Genomic DNA, 16,417 nt, shown 5'->3' with positions numbered 1-16,417 from the left:
GACATGAGAAAAGTAGTCACCAAGATACTAATAAAAACATTACTTGGCTTTTCCAAAATCAGCATTTGAAATAAACCAAGTATTCTGCAGCATGTGACAACAGATTAATTAACCTCTACTATACAATAATCACACTTGTGTGCACACGTAATTGACAGTTGTTAAGAGACTCCAGATACTTCATTGTGAGATAAATGGAATTTTATTTTTAGGGAGAGAGTGATTCCTCTTCAAAATAAATGTATAAAAGTGCAATTATCTTAAATATTTACTGCATGCATGCAAGTATCTTTTTTGTTGTTGTTGTTAGCATCGTATAAAGTAATCTTATGCCATAGTGTCTGCAAGAATACATTTGAACTTATTGTCGAATTAATGCATCTCTTCAGTTGAGTGCCAGCCTGATCATTGCATTAACCACCTCATACAGGGCTGCAGGAAAAAAGGCAAATTTTCAGCAACATCTTAGCAAACAACTCTCTACTGACAATGCAAAATGACATATTAAAATGGCAAAATTTGGGCCATGTTTGCCAACTACATTGTTCAAATGTTTGTATTCGAACGATGGTGTTACAGTTTTCTGAAATACAATTAGCCAAAAGGCTAATTGTATCTTCCCCTGATTACAGGAACCTTCTGAAGCTGTTCTTATTCACGATTTGTCTTTTAATGCAGCCAGTATGATCAACTCTGCAATGGCTACCAGAATTGAATCTGGTATGTCAAGAAACCCTCTCTTTGTGGCAAACAGGATAAAGGAAAGATATCAAAAAATAATCAAAACAAAATGGCAGGAGGAAGAAGATTAAGCAGAAAGTGTGTTCCTCTTCAGCTGTGTGTTCCACATCAGCAGTTGTTGAATTTTACCAGACCAATTTACATTTAATTCACAAGGATCAGAAAGTATTCCAGAGTGCACATACATAAAGCAATACTGTATTTTCTTTAGATGGCAATTAATGAGTGTGGAAGAGGAAGCAATTAATGTGTGATATTAAATAAATGTAAATGGAGAAAGAAGTGCCTTGGACAAGACACAGTAAACCTTGAATATCAGGCCCAGCAACAGAGCATTTTAAATAAGACAGAAAACATCTTTTTTGAGCTTACTGGAAAAGAAGTTTTGGTTTGTTTGTTTTTTTTTTTTTTTTGTTTTTTTTTGTTTTTTTTGTTTTGTGTAGCTATGTTTTGAGGGTTTTTTTGGTGGTATGAATAAAAGTCCAATTTTTGTATTTTTCTATCCTTAACACTAAGTTTGATTTCTTGGCATCAGTCATCAGTCTGACTAGAGTTTCATTTAGTCTATGTACACAGAAATTTGTGATTCTTAAAGGGGAACAAGAAAGAGTTTTCCTTGTTTTGCAGTTTCCTTTTTTTTTTTTTAAGAATAAGTATGCAATCAAGGCCTTTAAAAATGAAAAGTGCAACACTTCCAAGCCAGAATAGCTAATAGTGCATAAAATGAACGGTTTAGAAACTACAACACTAGGATGAGGTTTTCAGGGAGGAATGTGTTACTCCCTTTCTTCCTCATTTCTAAGCCTTTGGGCCACGCAATTCTACCCCTTCCACTTGGTCAACTTAGCACTTCTTGGAACTTCTTGGTCAGCCAAACTGGCTGACACCCCTGAAAATCAGACTAATACAGCAGCCAAGCAAGAAGATCAAAAATAAGGTGGTTGTTTTTCCACCCAGTTAACTGACAAAGCAGCAGGGCTGACGTAAGGGAGAGAGAAAGCTCTGAGTGGAAGAAAACCAGGATCAGAGGTATTGGAGGGTAGCTCCTTTTAAAAGTAATGAGCTGTGAGAGGGGGTCTGGTGCCTTCGTATCAGATACTGATACCAGATGTGCTCCTAAGGATCTGACAATTGTGCAGTTGTGGCATTTTTAAAATATTCTGGAACTCCTAGATGTTTGGGACAGTATCCTACAAAGTGCTTGGTAATTGGGTGAGATGATCACAGCATCTGATGTAAGATTTTAATTGCAAGTATGCACAACTTATCACACAGATACAGGCTTCTTCATCTATTGCACATATCTAAGGGTCACAATGACACTGTAGCTTGTTGACACTATCTTCACTGAGACACAGACATAAAATAATCGCTTTCCTAGTGACTGATCCTTCTCCCATACATTCTGCAACTGCAAAGAAAAACAAGGAACCATTCACTCTTGTCTTTGCTTAGGCAAACGGTTTGCACTCCGTTGGAGGTAAGGATTCTTACCTCAACTGTTTTGTTCACTTAACAGAGAACCAACTAATTTTTGCAACTTGCCTGAAATACTATTTCTTCAGTAATGATGATCTCAGATCCACTGATTGTTGACCAGGTATGAGTCAAACTCCTGAAAAGTAGCACATGGGCCTCTTTCTGTTATGGCTGTCATGACATAGGTGAACAAAAAGATCTAAGAAACACACTACTCTTGCAGTAGCACTGCAATCATCCAAAATGCCTTAAGAAAATTTCCTGTCTGCAAAGCATGAGCTTTCTTTTCCTAAGACATAGGTTTTATTTCCTTTCTCCCATGCTTCTGAGTTTCCATTGTACACAAGCCAAAAACACTCCAAAACTTTTATAATACTGTCGAATTACCTTCTCCGCTGTAACAAACCCTAAATGTTTTGAACATCTGGCTGTAACAAAGATACTCTGGAAATTTAATATTTAGACACTGATGATGGAGCATGTATAATTAAAAAGTAACTTTGGAGTAATACATGTCTCCAGCATTTACCAAATAAGAATCATTTTGGGAGAACAATAACTCCAAATATTCCAGAAAAACTAAATTTCAAGGAATGAAGATGCTATAGTATGAAGATATGGCAAAAAAATACTGTCTTTTTAACCATCAACATTTTTGAGGGGTAGAAACTGTATAATATTAGTTTTTCAAAAAAAACTATTTCCATCCCTCGAGCAACACACAATACATGCATTTATGTGACACTTTAAGAACAGCAAATATTATTTTAAACACTCTTAAGTTTAAAAATGCATCTGACATCCCTTCCTTAAAAGAAAAAAATTATTAAGAACTGGTCAAATAAGGATTTCCTGCAGCATGGTAAATGAGGAAACCAGTTTTAACTGTATTCTGAGAGCAAAAAAAACCTTCAAATAATTTACATAAAACTTAGTATATCTTTTGACACTGTTTTCAAAATCTCTCTTCCTTTCTTACCTGCAGTATGACTACTGTGAAAAAGCTCAAGATAAACCTACAGTAAAATTCTTTTATCATCTAAATTGTGACCCCAATGTATTGACTAGATAGAAAAATTTCTTGTTTGACTGACAGAACTCAAAATGCTACAGATAACCAGAAGGCAAAACAGAGGAAATATTAGTAGCTCCACTTCTCAAACTAAAGCTATTGTTTTGCAAGACTTCTACTAAACTAACAAGCTGGTAAGGCTTTAGTTAATGTCTATTAAATGCTAGAACTTATGGTTTATGTCAAAAGAGGGACCGCATTTGTAAAAGCATCAATTTCTAAAATACCATGGTTAATTAAATACCAGGACATTTAAATTTTCTAAATTACTTATGTCAGTCTCTCCAAAACATAGCTACTTTACTAATCTCTTAACTAGAGGTAGGTCATGTGTAGGCCTTGTTAATATGCTGTGAACACTTCATTAGTTCACTAATGCAATAGTCTGCAGGATAACTATGCACAGATCTCCAAGAATAGCAGCACATGTAATAAATTAAATGTCTAAATTTTATTTTTTTCATGTGGGTTAACATGTACTTGTTTTCTCCTAATATTTCATTCTTTTGTGAAGACTGTTTAACAAGGAAAGGGTCATGAGGTTGAGTACTCTGAAAGTCTTCTGCACCTTACAACTCAAGGCTGGGAGTCTAGCAAAATCTATATGCAGCCCTTTTCCCCCATATAGAGTTTTTGCAAATCATGCAGTCAATTCTGACTGTTATCCAGCATTAAAAGTCTCTTCTCCATTTTCAAACTTTAAAAAGTGATTCACAATCATGTGGCAGTATGATTAAAAAGTACAGTCCATACACCTTGACAATCAAAAGGATTGAATTATAAAAAGTAAACTGCCCTTATAGCTGCATCATTTTACATCTGTAAGGACAGTGACAGTTAATTTGTGAAAAAGGCAAGTTCCAGGTTTCTGTAAAACACATATTACAGCTTTCTTGTGCTAGTGAACATTTAGAATACACAGGTTCCCAAGACATTTTCCTTCCCTCCTCCCCCATTTATAAAATTCAAAGAAAACACATCATTTTGGCAAAGTTAAAAGGGTTTCTGTCTTGATGTTTTTGCCTTCAGCTTCATGTTAGAGGCACAAACTTCTGGACTTAAGCACTATAAGGCATAGTAGAAACCGCCAATTAAAACAACAGCAACACCACCACCACCACCACAATGGAATATACTACAAGTGGGAACAGCTGTGTTATTTAAAAAGAAAATGTTTTGTAAACTGTCATACTGCACTGCTGTGTTAGGTGATTCATGTAAAGCTTGCCTCAGCATGCCGAATATTTTTTTTCCCCAGAACATGCTCAAATGATCTAAACATTGCCACAGGTTCAACTTACCTAAAAAATACCAGAAAATAGCCCAGTGGCACACACTCTTGAAAACTTCTGCAATCACAATATAACTATAAAGCATGAGTAAACTTTTGTTTCGTTTTTGTACAAAACTTGGAACCACATTTCCTTCTCCCCCACCCAATATCCCCTAAGGAAAAAAACCCAAACAAATTAAAAAACCCCAAACTTTTGTTAGACACTACTGTCTAAGCTTTTTGTTTGGTTGTGTTTGTATTTTTTTTCTTTTTTTTTTTTTTTTTTTCCTTTTCCCCTCTTTTTTTTTTTTGCCCCTTCCTTTTTTGGCCACAGTTCCATTTATAGCACTGAACCCAGTGTGGGCAATGTATTCCCAGGTTAAAAAAAGGGATATTATCAACAGCGGAACTGTGAAAACAGAAGCTCTGTTGCATTTATAGCAAGATCAGGACCAATTTTGTTAAGCTGTATGTAAGAAAGAATCACTGTTCTGATCCCCTATTCAGAATGTCAGTGTCACTTTTTATAATCTACATCTACCTGGTTTAGCTTCATTAAATAAAACACTTTAACTCCCTAAAATTGTTAACAACAGTGACTTTTTGGTTGTTGTTTTTATACCTAAGGTTTCCACAGTTTCTGAAAGACTGATCTGATGTTTTGCATTTTATCATGGTATTTGTAGGGCAACAGCATATATACATTAGTACTTATGGTACAATGGTTTGAAATATCTCTGAATTTACTTTTCCAATACAACTATCAGAAAAGTGAAAATAACCTAATGCGAATCACTCAAATAAAACCTGAAATTTCTATTTAAAGTTTATGTTCTAATATGAGATATAATAGCATAAGTTCTTGTAATAGGATTTGTTTTATACAGCTGTATAAAGCCCTGATAAGATTTGAGCATTGTTTTGAATGTGAATCATCTCTGTCTCGGTGTCTCCAATTTACTTCTACTCAGGAATGTGCAAATGATTTTATACAGCACGATTCTAGTACCGCTCTGTACTATAGTATTTTGTTTTGTAAATAAAAACAACAACGAATCCCTAGTCAGAAATAAACTGACAAAATTTACATTCTTCTCTCTTAAAAAAGTAAATAAAATAACATTATTTAAAATGTGAATTAGCTATAAGACATACAATACAATTACATAGATACATATCAATACAGCACATTCAATTTGCCAAAAAATTAATGATTACAAAGCCAATATGGATGCTGCCATATATATATATATATATATATGTATGTACAATGATTATAGCATTCATAATTGCACTATACCTACAACCAGTTTTAAATTACAAGGTGTTTTAAGAGGGAGCAAAAAATAGTAACTATTCTTATTATTGTTCTTTTGAATTTGGGAGGGTTAAGGATGAAAAATATCTCATTGTTAACTTTGGAAATCAACTAATAAACCCTTCTTTTTTCCACCTCCCATCTGCTGCTATGTGGCAGCCATTTTTGTGTTAAGTGCACTCCAGTGCCAGCTGGCATCATAGATAATCAATCCAATTACATGTCTGAACTCTATACAGAGTTTTCTTGCTAGAAATCATGCACGTGGTCAAAAAACCTTCAACCTAAGCTGCGGAATAAAGGCTCATCAATATGTGCTGCACTTTTGTTTGTTAAAAATTGCACATTTAAATTTCAAGAATGATTTTGTCACTGCTTCATTTACATTTATAAATCTCTTCTAAAGAACATTGAGAAAGGCTATTTTGCATGAAAGCCTATCAAATGCCTGTGAATCAATTAACAATCAACCTTATTAGAAAAGGTTCCTGAACGTGATCTCTCATCAATAACTTCTTGTAATACAACTGAAGGTGCCTTGACATTATTACAGAAAACAATCTCATGTCATAACTTACAAAATGAGAGATCTAAATTGTCTTTAAATTACTAGACTACATGCGGGTGCACAGTACACCTTATAGAATATTCACTTACATGTTGGTTTTGGCATTAGAAAATGGTACACTTTCTAAAAAAGGGAACACATGAGCTGAAACTGTGTGTGTTAATCATTTGGCAGTTGATTCAATCAGGTCAGTTCCCAACCCATCCATTTGGCATTTCAATCAGTATCTTATATTTCAAGCACATTGCTTTTATAAAAAGCCAGATTTGGCAACATGAATTTTGTACAATAAAAATAATTTTTCTACTGTGGAAAACAAACACTTAAAAAAGCTCTAACATAAGAGAAAACACCCCACACAACTGAGAAAAACATTGTTTCAGGCTGCAGCCACTGAGGAAAATGTAGTGTCTATGACTTTTCTATTTGGCATTTGTGAATAAAAGAAGAGAGAAAAAAATGGCACATGGCAATTAAAAAGAGGTTCTAACATATTCCATGTATATCCCAGATTGTGTCTTAATTACTTCATTACTGTCTTCTGTGCACCTTTCTTAACTGTAAAACTATGTTTACATTTATGATCCTTAGACAACTGTAATTCTGTTTTGCAATCCAAATATTCTAGTCTCAGAAGTGAAGACAGAATGAAGACATCCATGTAAAGAATTTAAAAATCACAGTATCAATACTTTTTGATCCTTCAAAGTATATACTGCAAAATTTAAGTCATACTGATGACTTAAACAGTGATGATAGTGTTTTCCTGACCGAATCATTCAACAGAAAACATTTCACCCAGGAATGCAACTGGGGGGAAAAAAAAAGGCCATTGTACCTTTTAAAAGATAGGTGGAGTAGGAAAGAAGGGGAAGAGAAAGGGTTAGGCAAAGAGGAAATCAGCTTGATTTTGCTTCAATAGCAAAAAACTGCTATCCTTTGTAAATGTACGACTGAGAATTTGAAACACATTGAGTCACATGGTTTTACCTAAAAAATGAGGAAATGTGCTGTGAATGTACTTCAGCATCTTTTGGTTTTCCTCCATATACTTTAAATAAAATCATAATATTAACTACAAACTCTGTGGACATTCACAGAGTCCAGGCCGGCAATAAATTAGTATTATGCAAATTGTTTTCACAGATTATAATACAGTCCCTCTTGTATATCTTCAATCATGGAAAGTTGGTTTTGGAGGATGCCCCAGGTACAGTTAGACCAGGTTGTACTCCTTCAGGTTTAACTGTAGGATTGTGTCCTTGACAGCAGCAAAGACGAAGCGGATGTTCTCTGTGTCTGTAGCACATGTGAAGTGAGAGTAGATAATTTTGTCACTGTCTGGATTCAGGTCTACAAACATCTTCAGGATGAACTCTCGTGCTGCCTGTGCATCCCGCTGTGGTCCTGTAAGAGAAGTTCAGTTTTCAGTCAACTTTGTATTCCACTTCTTTGAAAGAAAATAAGGAAGGCTCAGTCTGTGATCCCCACCTAAAAGAAGATGGGGAACCTTTTACTAATCAGTATTATCACATACTGGCTGCATTCCTTGTGGTAGGAACTATTAAAAATAAAGATGGAAAGAAATTTTAGATGTTCACTAAGTCAGAGCTGGTCTTTCACTGCTGACTATCTTCTTTCTTTACCAAGATAAATCACCTGTTTTAGAACAGGTGATTTATAAATGCATAGAATGAAAATTTAAAAAAATTAGATATATAATTAAATCTTTTAAAAGTTAGTAGAAATGGTGAATATTCAGTCTAAACCTACTATATTTAAATTTTACTTCACTTATTTTAGCACTGCAAGTTTACTAGCTCTATATGGATTTGAGTAGGAAGCATAGAGAAATCATATCCTGAACTGGATCTGACATTGTCATCAATAGACCTTAATTTACTTTAAGTGATAATAAAATACACAGATGCTCTCCAGCTGAAACTGTTGTCTGTAAAAGGCTCATGTTCTAACAATTTAAAGTATCTAGTATTTTAGTTGGTATCTAAATTATGTATGCTAATGATCCTATCATATCTAAATTAAAGTTGTAACTCTCAGAAGGACAGAGTCAATCTAACCAAACTACATTTTCAGCTTAAAAGATCTCAGAAGGTAAAGTAATTATTTCCAGCCTGCAACAGTGAGGATTCATTCAAGTTCACAGCCAAAAGAGCAGTGCAGAAGCAAGAACATAAGCCACAAGCTGGTGAATCCTGTTCAATTACTCTAGTACTGCCACCAAGTCATTGTTCCCTTGCTCCTGTGTTTCTGAAATGTGGGCTTCTACAGAACACAGATTTTCTGTGCTGTTTCCTCCTATTCTCTTCATTAGTTCTGTTGTTACACAGCAATACAAATACCAGCATCCAGCTGTTATTTGTAGCTCCGTCCTTCAGTAATCATAAAATCTATAGTTTGGTGCCCAACACATGTCCACACATTTCACCAACTGGGTAACAGACCTTATTTTAATACTTCAAGCTTAAAATTTGTAACACTTCCAATTTGTGCAACTAAAATTTAGGACGGGGATGTATAAAAGAGAAAGCACATACTTTCTGGTGTGCTGCAAATCTATGTGGAGGAAGAGTGAGCTTTGGCAGTAAATGGCTGTATGCACGTGAACAGATGTACAAATATGCACATACATACATAGATGACATATTTTCTGAGATTTAGGAATATAAACAGATAATAAGTTTTCTGAGGCAGGACAGAGGACACTGGACAGTTGGACAGTGTCCAACACCTCTACAGCTTCTAAAACACAACTGGCTCTAGCCTTTAGCTTGGACACCAGACTCTATCATAGAGCAGCAATATTAAGTCTCACAATAGCACATATATATATGAATATTTATGAAGAAAATTATTGGGCTTCCAAAGACAATGATTTCATCAAAATAAATCACTTAGTTTTCTAGACAGTTTCTAACAGAATTTTGTTAAACAGTTTCACAGTAGCTACACACACTGTTTTCTCAAGACCTATTGGCCTATTCAGAGATATACCCAAATCGGCACACCTCGAATCTTACGTTATTTAAACTTTTAGCTGACTTCAAGCATAGAGAAGTATGTGTATGACCTCAGGAACTTAAAAAAACTGAACGAGTTAATGTCAAAGTTAGATGGCGAAGTGGTTCTGGTCTAAGAAACCTAGAAAAGAACTATCATATGAGTTAGTAGCTTTCTTGCTCACTGCTCTCCCTAATCAGCAGTTTTCCATGGCTGGCTCTATATGATACCATGAAGATCTATGTAACAAGTGCTACAACAGTATTTTTCTCTTATTTTCCTACCAACTACAGCCTCTTTTTGTGTTTGCCCTCACTCCCTCTCCCAGCCTGTGAGTCAGTTGTCAAGTACTAGCATACAAAGTGTGTCTTCATATGACACACCGACCTAGCAGCATGGCTCGGCCTCCCTTTCAAAGCTCTTACTAATGCACTGTGCAGCAGAACTCCTTAATTTAATCTGTCCAATTTGCCACCCAGGCAAGCAGTTCTCATCCCTAGGCTACTTTCTCCCTTCTGAAGATGAGAGAAGCAATCCAGCTAAAAATACCTATTTCTGAAACCTTCCTCAGATCTCCCGCTTCCCACATCCCCAATACACTGGGATAGAAGAGGGGACCACCTCTGCAGTCACAGACTCCACCCTGCTGTAAGAAGTAAACACATCAAATTGTATACACATCAAATTGTCTCTGGAGTTAGGTCCTGCAAGACCTACAGAATTAGGATACAAAAGATTCTCAAAGACTTGCAGGTCTTCACTCCCACATCCTTGATAGTCCAAAAGGGTTTTTTCCCCTCATCAATGAAAAAGGAGAAGAGAAACAAAGTTTTTACAAACTGTTTGAATTATTTTTTTTTTCCCCTGGAAAAGCATTTTACAAAGGCTTTGTCAACATTTGAGAGGAGGTAACAGAGTAGACTGTAGGGTCTACTCACCTTTGGGATGTTGTCTAGGGAACCTGTAACACAAAGTAAATTCAAAAGAACAAACATATTTCTATTCAACTGCCAGTTCTCTTCTCTACATTACTATGAAACTAAATTTACACTGCCTCATAGATAATGTGATCTGATCCTGCAGGCTTTTTCTGTTCTCTTCCTCTTTAACAGAAAACAAGAAGTACATTTTTCCCATTAGTACTTTCCATATTTGAACATGGGAGTTTTAATCTTCTTCTCAGCTTCCCAATCAGCTATTCCTTCCTGGTGGGACAAAATTGATTCTCTCTTCAAAAAAAAAAAAGGAACATTTAGTTCCTTAAACCTCTTATTATATGAGTTTGATTTTTCTCTGTTACCAAGGCCTCCTCCACTCAGTTACCTCAAAATACGTAGCTTTTCCCCTCATAAGAACTTCCTGAAAGTACAGCTTTAATAGAAACACTTATACAGTCCTCAATTTTTTTTATGGACAAACACATTAACTCCACATAATCAATGTAAAGTTAAAGAACAATTTAAAAAAGTACAATAAAAGGGTGGAAGGGGAGGTTGCTTGTTTCTCTGAATGTTACAGAGAGCTCACAACACTTCCGCTTCAGTATTCAATCTTATATAAAAGCAAACTTCAAAGCACCAAAAATATAAAAACTATATGTACAATTAAGGAATATGTTTCTATTTATTTTTAACTCTTGTATTTCAATTTAAACTCTCACCCTAACTTTTGAAAAATGACAAAAAGTGGTTTACTACTAATATGACAATATCATCTAAAGTCAACAGTTTCTCAATAGAGGTTCTGCCATCCTACCCACAAGTCATTACAGTACAAATCAAAATCTTAGCAGCCTAAAAATTCCACAAAACTTCAATCACTTTTTACAATTTTTTAGTATTTTTAAAGGAATATACCAAAGTATCTATCTGTCTAGTATTTGGTCAAGCTAGCACAATTTGCCAGTACTATAGAGTAAACAAAGCATGTCATTATACTTACCGTCATACTCTGGAAAATAATCAACTAGATGGGAGTACATAATTTTCTCCTCTAGTAGATCTTTTTTATTTAAGAACAGAATAACTGAAGAGTTCTGGAACCATGGATATGTGATAATTGTCCTAAAGAGTGCTTTGCTTTCTTCCATTCGATTCTGGAATAAAAAAGAGAGCAGAATTTTGGTGGTCATGAGATTATTTTTTTTCAAAATAAATTCAAGCATTTTCACTCCATTTGGCAAAAGAATCCATTTCTTGTTTTGCACTTTCCTATGATCCAATTAATTAAATTAAAAGTAAAGAGCAAACAGTAAACGAAACCTTCAGGCATCTTCCTTTTGCAAATTCAGCTAGTTAAGCCATAAGTATTCTTTAAAATACTAGTCATGAACTTGAAAGTTGTAACAAGAACATTTGCTAAACCTGAATATGCAGTTACAATCAGCCAACACACTGGTGGTTATTGAAATACAAGTCATTCATGCTAGAGACATATATAACAACACAAGACAACCAATTCAAAGTTGAAGAACATTATTTATTTTACTTGCCTTTCCCAAATTTTGAATACAGAGTTCAGCAATTCTTAGAGATCAGGTTAAAATAATTGCAAGTAAATTTAAAACCTGGCAATATATTTTGTCAACATCAAGGGTTTACATTGAATTTTAAAAAATTGTAAATTATTACCTTTGTTTCTAGCATTGCTGCCAGATGAAGAATTGCTGGCACCTGGACTTAATACAATGCTTATTGTTCAGAACCCACTAGCCTATGGAAGAACACAATGCTTATTCTGTAGGAAGAAAAATTAGAAAGCAACCAGCCAGCCCAGTTATGTTAACTTTTACCAGTTCACCAGGCAGTCAGGTATGACTTTGGGGTTGCTGACCAGCAGGTACCACCAAAGAGAACCACAGGACAAAAGAATGCATGTACAGAGGGAAGGGACCACATGTCAAGGATTTTGGGGAAATTATGATCGTATGTATGTTTCTTCTGGGAAAATTAATATGTATGTATGTAAAATACAGTATATAAAGAGAAAATGTTCTGTACTCAGCACACACAGTATTTGGAGGAGCTACCCCCTTGTGCATCTGGCTAAATAAAGAATTTCTGCTTCTTAATGCTGCCTTGGGGCTACATTAATTTTTACTGATTTTTGGTAACAATGCCATTGGATTAGCCTTTAACTCTTTAGCTGCTCCTGAAACCACTTTGCATTATAACTGAAATACCAGAAAAGCCTACAGTTATTTCTATTTGTAAAACTTTTGTCATTGTAAAATAATGCTACAATTCGATTAGTTCTGAACTGTTAGGCTGACTCGATGTGGTTAATACAGAGCCAGAGCAAATATGGTTTGTAAGACAGGAACTAACTTACTCCTTTTACTATTATTATAATTTAAAGCTGCAGCTCCCTGAAAAGGTTGTTTCACCACCAAATGGGCCTCCAGAGGATGATAAGAACATGAATCTTGCAGATTCTGCTCTTACTGAGCCATACAACAATCTGTTAGATAACTCAGAAAGTTTTGCTGTAAGTGTATATTTACTTCCACTAATTTGCATTTTAGCGAGGCCAACATAAACAAGAATGGGAACATGAAAAACTCATACCAAACATAAAACAAAAAAACAAATAGTAAGCTAATTCAACGTTGTACTAAAAGCTGATGATTTGGTCTGTTAAACTTTATTGCATGTTGCTGTAGTGCATGAAAATAAATAGTTGAATTTATATATTGAGAAACTAATGCAGACTAATCAAACATTTGCTTTCATGTAGTCAGATCTCATGACTCATATTGATTTCAACACTGCCAGGATTTCACTCTGAAAGGAAAGAACCTCTAATGTCAACACAGCTGAGCATAAAACATAACTCCTTAGACAAACTGTTAATAAGATGCTATTTTCTTCTCAACATTATATGCAGAATTCTTCTCTTAACAAGACATTAAGAAAAGGCAAGGGGAACTACCTAGTATAGTTATATCTATTATATAGTCCACCTCAAAAAGTTTAGCTCCATGTAACTCCAGAAATACTTGTTGACAAGTACTTGTGTCTTCTTCACTAGACTAAACAAGCTCAGGTCCTCACAGAACATTGGCTGTGGGCTCTTCATGCTTTTCCCAGCAGATTAGGTGACCATGAAATTTAGAATAGAATAGAATAGAATAGAACAGAACAGAACAGAACAGAACAGAATAGAATAGAATGCAAATTATTTCAAAGGGAAATAGAAGCAAACTGTGTTAAGGACAGACAGTAAACTGACATTTTGATATGTTGTCATTTATATCTGTAGTCTGCAGATGTTTTGTAGGAATTGAAAAACGGCCTAGAGATTTTCAAGTAAATTTTATCTGCCCATATAGAGAAATGCAGTTTGCCATAACAGATTAAAATGCAATAATGGTTTCATTAATTTACTGTGATTGACTGATTAAGAAAAAATTTGAAGTGATTGATTTTTGACTTCTCAATCTCTGATTAACATTCTGCTGTCTTTCATCTCTCTGTTTATCCAATTACTAAGGGCAATTCAACTTTTATGGTTGTCTCACAGCAGATAAAAACAATTTTTATGCCAGAGTAAATTCCTCCAATACTGGAGGAATTTATTATCCTCTAAAATTTTTCTTAAACTGGTTTTCTGTTTCTAATGATAGCTCACTCCTTTCAATGCTTACTCTTTTCCTTTATTGAATATATGTGCCATAATATTTTTTAGCAGTTTAATTAATCACAAGATCATATGGTTGAACTGGTTTCTGAAAAAACCTTTCTTTAACAGGATGCACTATTGCTTGTGTAAAAGATAGTTTTATGTTACAATATTTTCCCTGATAGTAGGGAAATGATTACAAGGAGTATGGAAAGAGACTAGCACTGGAGATGTGACCTTCTGTCAGATGCAACATGAAGGAAGCTTTGCCAAACCAAGCATTACAGTATGGCTCTTCAAAACCAAACCACACAAACAAACAAACAAAACTCCTAAAAACCCAAAACCACAACAAACAAAAACCAAAAACCAGCAACAATGTGGGGCAGGCAATATTTACTAGGTTGTCCAAGTACTTAATCTCCTTTTATGAGCAGCTCTATCTCACCAAATTGTTTCCAGAAAAATCTTATTTCAGCTTCAACAAAAAATGCTGCAGATAGAAACTAGAATAAGTAATGTACAGAAATGTGCAGCTGGATGTGGCTCAAGGCATTTTCAGTAGCTGACAGCCAATGTCTGCAGTGAAGCCAACCTTCCACAGCAACCTCTGTCCAACAGCAGCAACAGCTCATCATGGCCTCTCTGGCTTGGCACATGGAAAATTAGCAGCAGGATTACTGTTTTCATCATCCCTAAAGATCTGCTGGGCTGGGCAACTTCCCTGATCAGCTTTTGTCTGCTGTCAATCCAAAATTACATAAAAACATACTGATATCACCAGCTGTTCCTCTCTTTTTCTTGTAAGGATATACAGATGCCAGTGTAAAATTCTCCATCTTCCATACAACCTGATGAAGTTGTCAGTCCAAGGTAAAAATATCATTATGAAACTCAGTAAGAAATACAGTAGACATACTCCAATAGTGAATTTGTTAACTACAAACAGGTTACATAATCTTGGACAAAGTTATCCTAATATTTAAATAAATATCAAGAAAAAACACTGTACTAATGAGCTACATGACTGTCCAATTTTATGACTAGAAATATGTTTCTATGAAAGAAAAATAAAATGGAATTTCTTTCTGTCATGTACTTCTTATATAAAAGATTTTACGCTGGAAAGTTTTTGTACAACAATTAAACATTAATACAAATACAAGCAGAAGTATAAACCATGTTTCCCCACATTTTTTATCCAAATGCAAACCTACTCTTCCTTAAATTTTAATGGATTAAAAAGGAGTATACTTAATTCAAATTTTATTTTTATATGTACACTTTCAATTTTCCTTTTAAAAGGATGGATTTCTTGTTTGGATGTCTCTTTGCTATCTGTTGCTCTGGAAAAATGCAATTACTCCTACAATTAGAGAAATAACAAAATGGAGGTAATTTATAAGCACTCAACTGTCAGATCCTGAAGAATACCTGCAAGAGTGCTAAAACAGCATTTAAAAGCTGTATCAGCTAGTATTCAGTGAAGGGAAAGCAGCATTTTCCAGCTAACAAGCAGTGCTTTGACAGAAAACACTTAGTAAAATATTAATCTGAAACAACAGAGAAGCACTAGTGGAGTTTCACCCATTATTGTCTTTATGACTATCCAGAGTGGCATCTAGTGGGCGTACTGTAATTCACGCACTGAACAAAAAACGTAGTAATTACTTTTCTCTTTAAAAAATGTTAGCAATTCAAACAGTGTCTATTAGGAAAATTAGGATTTCACATAGTCTGAGGAACTACATTTTCTTGGAATGCAGTGAGAGACAAGGTGGCAAGGAGGTAAACGAACAAGCATTTTTCAGTAAACTACTTGTTCTGTGTATGCATGCAACTTCTGTATGCTGGCAAAAATGCTTATATGAATCAGAGGGCATTCAGAGATGATAAAGGTAGAAAACGAGATACTGACGCATGAGAGCTTCAGAAAAACCAGAAGTTAGTATTTCTGAAGGTTATTGTCATTGTCATGGACTCTATTATTTTGGCTGACAAAAACTTGCATGGTTTTTATGTACAACTCTGTATTAACTTGGAATGTCTCTATTATCCAACTAAGATCCCTAGCAATTATTTTCACAGAAGCAATGTCAAGCTCTACAGAAAGACCTACAGCATATTTCTTGGCTAAATATTTAATGAAGCTGCTTTGCAAAACCTGGGAAACAGTAGAGGAAATGAGGAAGTGGGAGGTAAGTGCAGAGTCCTCCACTGTGTAAAAAAGTAAATACAGTATCAAAATTGGAAGTGCTTTGCATTTTTGCCACCAGTATGAAGTATAATCTCATAGCTCTACTGCTGTAACTAGTCATCTTAGTA

The 16,417-nt window shown here is 34.9% G+C and overlaps 1 protein-coding gene across 1 annotated transcript in view; it reads right to left on the bottom strand.

The window, feature by feature from the left end:
* Nucleotides 1-4,802: 4,802 nt before the first annotated feature.
* LOC131571568 (guanine nucleotide-binding protein G(q) subunit alpha) overlaps nucleotides 4,803-16,417 on the bottom strand; it is a 108,835-nt gene continuing 97,220 nt past the window's right edge. The window contains exons 6-7 of the mRNA XM_058824334.1: nucleotides 11,414-11,567; nucleotides 4,803-7,858 (exon numbers count right to left, since the gene is read on the bottom strand). Of these exons, the coding sequence (XP_058680317.1) occupies nucleotides 7,668-7,858; nucleotides 11,414-11,567 (345 nt within the window). The 3' untranslated portion in view covers nucleotides 4,803-7,667. The remainder of the gene's footprint in view (nucleotides 7,859-11,413; nucleotides 11,568-16,417) is intronic.

Source organism: Ammospiza caudacuta, chromosome Z (genome assembly GCF_027887145.1).
Source record: "Ammospiza caudacuta isolate bAmmCau1 chromosome Z, bAmmCau1.pri, whole genome shotgun sequence".
NCBI lineage: Eukaryota > Metazoa > Chordata > Aves > Passeriformes > Passerellidae > Ammospiza > Ammospiza caudacuta.
This window is presented reverse-complemented; position numbering and strand designations above follow the sequence as displayed.